This window comes from Carlito syrichta, unplaced genomic scaffold, assembly GCF_000164805.1.
Source record: "Carlito syrichta isolate Samal-C Ts95f unplaced genomic scaffold, Tarsius_syrichta-2.0.1 Scaffold303678, whole genome shotgun sequence".
NCBI classification, from domain to species: domain Eukaryota; kingdom Metazoa; phylum Chordata; class Mammalia; order Primates; family Tarsiidae; genus Carlito; species Carlito syrichta.
In genome coordinates, this window is record NW_007247774.1 from 533,002 (window position 1) to 541,134 (window position 8,133).

The following is an 8,133-nucleotide window of genomic DNA, read 5'->3' on the forward strand; positions in this document are numbered from 1 at the left end:
ACTCAGCCCCTCCTTGAACTCTGTCCCCCTCTGCTAGCCCAGAGGAATGGTGTGTGTGTGCGTGTGTGTGTGTGCGTGTGCGTGTGCGTGTGTGTCTGGAGCAAACAGTTCACTTTTTGCAAATATATTTTTAAAAAGTTTTTCATGGAGGCTGCTCCTGGCAGGATTGAAGTTTCTTGGGGGTGGAGGCGGCAATGCCCCCAGCTCCCTGCCCACATGTCCTAGATGACATTCTCAAACAGCTGCATGGAGCTCATGATGTTCTCATCCTGCATGGAGATATTAGGAGGAGAGGCCTGTCAAGTGCTGGGTGGGCGGGGGTGGGAGGGCGGGGGAGTGGTCTCAAATCTGACACGCCCTTGGGCAGATGCCTGTCAGGAACTTGGGGTCTGCAGTGATTGCTCTGTCCCAGTAGGTGGATGGGGAAGCTGCAGAGCAAAGGGGCTAAGTGACTGGTCAGAGGCAGCCGGTCTTCACCCCACAGCCTGACTGTATCCCATCTGGTGGCTCACTGATGGATGAGACCTCCCTGGCTGCACAACCACTGGAGGCTGGGGCTAAGAGAGGCTGCTCTGGGAGTGAGACAGAGGTGAGGCCCATGGAGCCCCAGTATCCTGCCCCCCAAGAGGTCTCGAAAGAGGAGGGCCAGCAGTAACCCTGGGGAGGCTCTGGGTGCTTTTCTCCCAGAGTAACCCTTCCTGGGGGGCACAGGGGCTCACCACCTCCTGCTGGCCCCACATCTGCCCCCTCTGACTTGAGGCACTACAAGGGCAGCGCTGAGTGAGGGTCTTCCTGAGTGGACTGTGAGCTGGCAGGAGTGGGTGGGGGTGTGGAGGGGATGGCCTGAGACAAGAGTCAGAGTGGAGCTTGTGATACAGCTGTCCAGTTGGTGGAGAGGGGCTGAGGGCATCCGTGGTGTATTCCCTGGGGCAGCAGGGGCAGGACTGGGCATTTGGGGGATGTGGGCGGTATCAGCCAACCCCATTGACATAGTGTCTGCTGGACTCTGGACCAGCCTTCTAAGCAACTTACCTTCTGACAGGTCTCCAGGAACTCATCAATGGTCACCACCCCATCCTTGTTCCGGTCCATTTTCTGCAACCCAAGTCATGCCCAAGGTGAGTCTGTGCCCCCACTAGGGACAGCCTCTGCTCCTGGCCTGAGGACACGGCAGTGGACGGAGGGGCGGATGAGCTTCCTCCACCCTGACTTGTCCCCTCTGCCTCTACCTGCATCTGGGCCACATAAAGTGCCCTCTCTAACCACTCCCATCCCAACCCTCTCTCCAGTCTGCCCCTTTCAGCCACTTTCCTGAGCATACCTGAGCTTATGCTTCCCAGAATTTGTCCCCACACTCATCTGTCCCCCTCACCTCCCTGACATGCAGCCAGGGCAGGTAGAGCAACCGAGTCACAGGATGGCCACATGCCTAGAGGGCCCCTGGCAAGGGGGAGGTGGAGCTTCAGCCCTTCTACCTCCCACAAGCACAGGTCAAAGGTCACCCAACCCCGTTCCTCTTGCAGTGACCCCCTGGAGGAGCCGGAAAGCTCTTGGGAGTCACCAGAACACTGGCAAGGGGGTCAGCTGCATTGGAATCATGAGCCCCAGCCTCCCTGAGATGAGGTTCAGCGGAGCCAACCTCATTTCTCAGGGGATTCTGACAACCAGCCAAGTTGGAGAGGTGAGTTTAACCTCCTCATGGGGAGCAGGAAGGCTCAGAGAGGGCAAGTGGCCCAGGGTTGCCAAGAGCAAGAGTCCCTTCCCCTGCCAGGCTCCCCTTCCCACGGGGGTGGGGTTCACTCACCTGGGTCGAACTTACTCACCTGGAAGAACCTTTCCACGTGCTCCATGGGTGCATCCTCCCGCAGGATGGGGTAGGTATGGCGGCCCATCATGTCATAGATGGATTTCATGATAGCCAGCATCTCCGGGAGGGAGGGGCTGGCATGAACCTGCCGCAAGGACTGGGGGAACTGCAATGGCCGGAGGGAAGGGGGCTACATCAAAGGGCAGGGGGACCATCTCCAGGGCAGTGGTGAGTGAGTGAGAGGGGCCATGTGGGTGGTAGCGGGACCAGCTTGATTCACGAAGAGAAGCTTATCTCCCGAAGAATCTGGAGACAGATTTTTCAAGTGCTAGCCACCAACATTTGACAGGGTAGCAACTACTTCAGATTTTTTAAAAAATGTTTGGGTTAAACAAAACCTGTCTAGGTGCTAAGGGCACCCATCTTAAGGGATCACACTGCCCTCTCGTTGGGTGGGGGTCAAGGCTGGGACCCCAGTTTCACTCGCAACTCCTGAGGCCATCTCTGAAGGATAGGATGACTCAAGAACACTTGCTGAGCTGGATGGAGATGTGTGTGTGGGGGGGCACACAAGCCTTCACTCTGTACCTCGGTATCTAGGACCTGGAGCCCGGGAGAGGAGGAGAGCCCACTAGCTGCTGTCTCCAGGGCCAGGCTGAGTGCCCTTTCTCTGGATGGGGAGGAGTAGTGGACAGGCGGGTGGCAGGAGGGAGGAGAGGAAGAGAGGGGATGGTAGAGCAGCGGGAGGAAGGAGGAGACATGCCGCTGCCCCCAGTCTCCCCGCTACCTCTTTGGTGATGTAGCCATCCTTGTTAATGTCATACAGATTAAAGGCCCACTTGAGCTTCTCATGGACTGTCCCTCGCAGTAGGATGGACAGCCCCATCACAAAGTCCTATGGGGAAAAGGGAGAGCAAGGAGTGACGACCCAGTGCCCAGATCCTCTTTCCAGTTTGCTTGTGGCTTCCACTGAAATTCACAGGCGAGGAGGCTCCGTTGTAGGGTAGACAGATGGCATCCATTCAGGTGAGTGTGTCCATATGAGTATGAGCGCACGTTGTGTGCACCTGTGTTTGTGTGCATGTGTGTGTGCATATGCATGTGTCTGGGTGTGGGGGGGGCAGGGATGGCAAGGTAGCTGACACTAATCTCAAATAAAGATATTCAAATATTAGCTGGGTGTGGTGGCTCACACCTCTAGTTTCAGCCACTTGAAAGGCTGAAGCGGAAGGAACGCCTGAGCCCAGCAGATGGAGGCTGTGGTGGCCGTGAGCGTGCCACTGCACTCCACCCTCAGCGACAGTAAGACTCCGACTCAAAAAAAAAAAAGATATTCAAATATAAGGTGTCTTCGATGCATTTATGCATTGCTGCTGACAGAGAAGACTTGGTGCTCTACTTTCAGTTTACCAGGCATCTGCATATCCAAAGTGCTTGAAGACTTCCAGCTTAAAGAACAAGACTAATGGCGCTTAACCCTACGTGTGGCCACCATTTCTGGTGTGTGACAAATAATTTATGACCAATGTGACAAAACATGACTGTTCAAATGGTTTCCATGTGAAAACTCCTACTGTTTTGTTATAGCAGTTGGTGGAGGTCTGTCCCTTGCCTGCTGGAAGGTTTGAAGGTTAAGCGCTCCTTGCCCTACGGAGTCCTCACAGGCTACTCTGAAAGAAATCAGATGGGGGCTGTTCCAGAGGAATGGAGTGGAGGAGGTCAGACCACAGGGAGGCAGGGCCATACAAGACAGGACCAAGGGGCTGAGTGCCCCTCAAATGTTAGAGTTTCTGGATCAGAGGAAGCATATACCACAGGAGAGAAAGATGAGGGGAAACAGAGAAAAGCTATTTGGATGAAACAGAGATAATTCTAGGAGAAAAAAAAAACTTCACAAAAACTACTGGAGATTAGAAATCTTTTACCCTAAAGTAAGAAAAGAATGCCGTAAGAAAAAGAATAATTGGAAACAAGAACCTTTGGGAATGAAAAATAAAAAAGCAAACTGGCAGACTTAGAAGAAGGGTTGGAAGAGACAAATGGAATCTTCCATGAAGTGGCATGAGATGGCAAAGAGCTGGACAACCAGAGAGAATAGAGAATATTGAGAGGTCCACTCCAGAGGGGCCAACACTAGGACATAAGGGCGAACCCGAGAAAATGAGCAAAGTGGCTCAAAGAAATCACGAAAGAATACAGCCAAGAATAGAAGACTAAGGTTTTCCAGGGTGCACCAAGGCCTGGCACAATGCAGGAAAACAGGCTGCAGTTCAGTCGCAGCAGAGATCACTGTAAAATTTAAGAAAACTGGGTGCAAAGAGAGAGTCCCACAAGCTTCCAGAGAGAAAAAGCTCAACAGAAAGAGCAAAATCAGATCCCATCCACAGGATCAGAATGTTCTGCAGCAGCACAGGAGGCAGGACACCCAGGGAGCGAGCCACAGCCATCCTGAAGGAGAGCGGGGACCCACAGGAGCTTGCTTCCTACAACATACCAAACAAGAGTAAGAACAGAATAAAGGTACTCCCAGACACCCAAAGGCCTCAGAGTTTGTCTTCCACAAACTCTTCCATGGAGAGCTGCTGGAAGATGTGCCCCTGACAGACAGTAAAGCAAGAGAGAGGAAGATAAGGGATCCCAGAACCAGAAGACCCAACCCACAAGAGAGGGGAGGAGGGCCCCAGAGAGCACCCAGTCCTGATGCAGGATGGAGCTGTGGGAGGCTGGGGAGGCATCCTCAGGGAGATGCCAGACAGACAGGCCAGATGACTGAGAAGACCCTGGGCTTAAATGAATGATGGGGTCCCAGAAAACCAGGCAAATGAAACATTAGGACTAATGTTAGCTGCAGGAGAAGGAGAGAGAAAGGTGACCACAGCTTACTGTAGGCTCAGTGGGGAGTCAAATTCATATCATCAGAGTAAACCAAGTCCTTGTCTGATCCTAAGCCTGGGATCACTGGAAAGCCGGGGAATGGGAAAGGTGTGTGTTTGAGGGAGACCCAAATTCTCCTCACCACGGGAGGGGTCAATGCACAGTGGCTAAAACTGGACAGTCAGAGCGTGATGGGGAGCATGCCTGTGGGGGCCGTGGAGATAAGCACTGACTTCAAGGCAGGGTGGCCAGCTGCTGATCTCCAGAGCACACCCTGTATGTCTACTGGACTCAAAGTCCCATCTTTGTATAAGTGAAGAAGATGAAAATATTGTAAAGGAGAAGCAATGCTATATTTCTTACATGCCCAAGTTTGGGGAATGATAAACACTATATTTTAAGTTATCCCTGAAACTGTGTCCTTCCTTCTTCCCTGGGGTTAGACAGGCTTTCCCCATGGGAGGTGATGGCATGGGATCACATCCTTCTCATATGGACCCCGGGTGGGCACCAGCACCGCTGTGCCACCTCGTCTTCAGTAACACAGGGCTGTCAGGTGGTCTGTCTACCATGGTGAGACCTCATGCTCAGCCACAGAGTCTGATGCCAGCAACTGAGGAATGACTCCATTCTGTGTCCTCTAGCATGTGTGTTTGTGTGTGTGTGTGTGTGTCTGTGTATGTGGTATAGTAGTGACAGTACTAGGAGATAGTGGGTGAGAATATCTCCTGCAAGGCCGTTGATTGGTCTTCACTTATAAAAGTAACACCAGATGACCCCAAGCCCAGCCAGCCCATGTTCAAGTGCGCACTGGTTCTGAATTCCCAGGCCACACACAGTAGTTTCACAGGCGACCATCACTATCACTAGTGGTTAACTTCAAGCTCTCAACTCCGAAGGGTAGAAGCCCATCGCATCCACAGCCTCTGCTCTGTGGCTGCCCAGGAGGCAGGGCCCAGGCAGGGTGAGGGGCTTCTGCAGAGACACAGCAGACTTCCAGGCTCAGGCACTCCAAAGTGTACAGGAGGGGCACCCGCAGGGCCCAGGGCAGGCACTCAGCAAGGCGGGTGGAGCTGCGGGTGTGATCATTGGGCTGGCAGGCCTGCCCTCTGGTGGTTGCATTCACACTGAGGACTGGCACTGGGATACCAGCTTGGCCAACAGCATGTGGAGCAGTTTATGGTGGGGGTAAGGGGCGAAGGGGGAGAAAATGAAGGAGCGACCACAGCTCTAGACACACACCGGGCTGCCACTTCCAACTTGGGCAGCCCGACCTTATCCTGGACACTGAAAAGACACCAACAATCTAAAGAATCATTCTGAAAGCTTTGCACTTCTCTGGCTAGACAAACTCATTGCCTTAGAAAGGCCCTGATGGCACAGAGCTTTAAGATAGATCCGTGTGTGGTATTGCCCATGCTGGGCTCTCTGTAGCTGACAAATCCCAGAAGACTCCTGGGGTGAGAGCAGGAGCCAGACTCTGACGTGGGAGGTGGAATGGTGTCTCCTGCTTGACTCTGCTCAGGTTTGCTTGTTTTGCTGATTTGGTCTCTTTGTATATTCATTTTGGTGAAGGGATGGACGGTGTGATCTCCTACCATGTCAGTAAGCTGTAATTAATATGTGTCTTGACTCTAAGAATATACAAAGAGGAATGGGATCATTGCATACATCACTTTTATTTTAAGAGGATGTTGGAAGGTTCTGAGGCCTGGCAGTGAGGGGGGCTCCAACCAGTTTCTGCATCCCTCGACCCCTGCAGGATTCCTTCTGACCACTGGGATGCCAATCCCTGGCGATCCAAGAATGGGGCCATGGGGATATGTGCCCTCCTCCCCAGAGCAGAACACCCGGAAATAAAAAAGTTCCTCAAGGCAAATACAGAGGAAAAAAGCCAGAGGAATTAGTCTCATGTGCAGAGAAGCAAGCAGACTGCCTGGAAGATGCCAGAGATGAATGAATTTCTGAGAAGGTGCTCAGCAGAGGAGTTCAACACCAGCACCCCAACTCGGCCACTGACAGACCTGCGAGCCACCTTAAAGGACCCCAGGACTCCTCCCTCGGAGGGAGCGAAAGTGATGCCCACAGGAGGGTGAGGAGGATCACTGTGACCTTCCTGAGTAGCTGCCATGCTCAGGGGCTCTGCTGAACCACTCAGTCATCTCATTTCTGAACAAGAAAAACAAGCCCACAAAGCCCTACTTGGGTCCACTGCACCAGGTTCCTTCTCACACGTTATTTCCTAAAGTCTCAGGTGCCTCTTAAAGGGAACACCAGAGAGAAAGGGCATGGGGGAAGACGATGAATTTTCTCTTACTCCCTTGTACTGGTTGGATTTTTCCCATGTGCCACGGTGTTGGTATTTCAGGCATTGCTGAAAATAACAGAGATGAAAACACTGTATTTGTATATAAGCAAAGTCCTCAGTGTGGACCGGGTGGGGGGTGGGGTGCTGTGGTCACAGAGCAAGGCGAGATGTGTCAGTGTGTCCAGCGGGCTCACAGCATAAAAATAAACCGAGCAGTGTTATCGACGAGTTATTATTACCCCAGCGCGTCCAGGGGCTTTCTGAGTCTGTGAGCATGCTTTGCGCTTTCCTGTCGGCCGCCCTTGGCCCTGGAAGCCGAGCTGGGCGGGTATCGATCAGGCCGGCTCTCAGCCAGGTTTCCTCTCTGAAGAGGTTTCAGCTTTTCGCCTGCAGCTATTTTTAGGGGCCTGGGCTCCACAGATGGGGCCTCTCTCAAATGATCCCCCGTGGCCAGGCCGGGGCGGAGTCCAACCTGCGCAGAGAGCCAGGCCCTCGTGGGGAAGACTCAGCTGGGACGATCCTCTGGAGCCTGCTTGGGTTGGGATGTTTTCTAGATGTGCCTGGCCTGTTTTCTGGGTAACGGGGTGAATTCTGGGGCTGGGGATCTGAACTCCAACCACCAGCAAACCAGACCTGTGAGTTAAACTTTGACTCCTTTGAAAATGCAAATCACGTCGGTCACTCACAGGTGGTCCTCAGTGTGTATCAGTAGCTCCCTTGGCTGGGCAGAGCTGGATGCAAACTTACCGAATGGAAGGAAAGGGACAGCAAAGTCAAACGTCCTTAATTTCACTGGCCCTGGGCCAGACAAGCACCACCCACCGTCTCCTTGGGTGGCAGGCTGAATCGTTCCCACCCAGGATCATGTCTGACTCAACAGCCATCAGAGGGCTGGGAGACTGCCTCTGCAGGCTGCAGAGACAGGGCACAAGGGAGGAGTCCGCAGAGACCTACCTCGAAGCGGATGGACCCGTTCCCATCGGCATCAAAGGCGTTGAAGAGGAAGTGTGCATACGTGGTGGCATCTGGGGACAGCAAGGGAGGGCTGGGGTGGGTTTGGGCTTCCTGGCAGCTCATTCTCCAGCCCAGGCGGCCCCACCAGGGGTCCAGACAGAGGGAGCACCAGCCCCCTTGAATGCAAGGG

The 8,133-nt window shown here is 53.4% G+C and overlaps 1 protein-coding gene across 3 annotated transcripts in view; it reads right to left on the bottom strand.

Moving 5' to 3' along the window:
* Positions 1–221: 221 nt before the first annotated feature.
* KCNIP3 (potassium voltage-gated channel interacting protein 3) overlaps positions 222–8,133 on the bottom strand; it is a 90,437-nt gene continuing 82,525 nt past the window's right edge. Inside the window, exons 5-9 of one of the 3 annotated variants that reach the window (XM_008059040.2) lie at positions 7,944–8,014; positions 2,596–2,702; positions 1,824–1,929; positions 1,033–1,095; positions 222–269 (exon numbers count right to left, since the gene is read on the bottom strand). In XM_008059040.2, coding sequence (XP_008057231.1) covers positions 222–269; positions 1,033–1,095; positions 1,824–1,929; positions 2,596–2,702; positions 7,944–8,014 — 395 coding nt within the window. Of the gene's footprint in view, positions 270–1,032; positions 1,096–1,823; positions 1,930–2,591; positions 2,703–7,943; positions 8,015–8,133 lie in introns of all 3 variants that reach the window. The other 2 variants (XM_021712879.1, XM_008059041.2) reach the window with 2 other exon arrangements.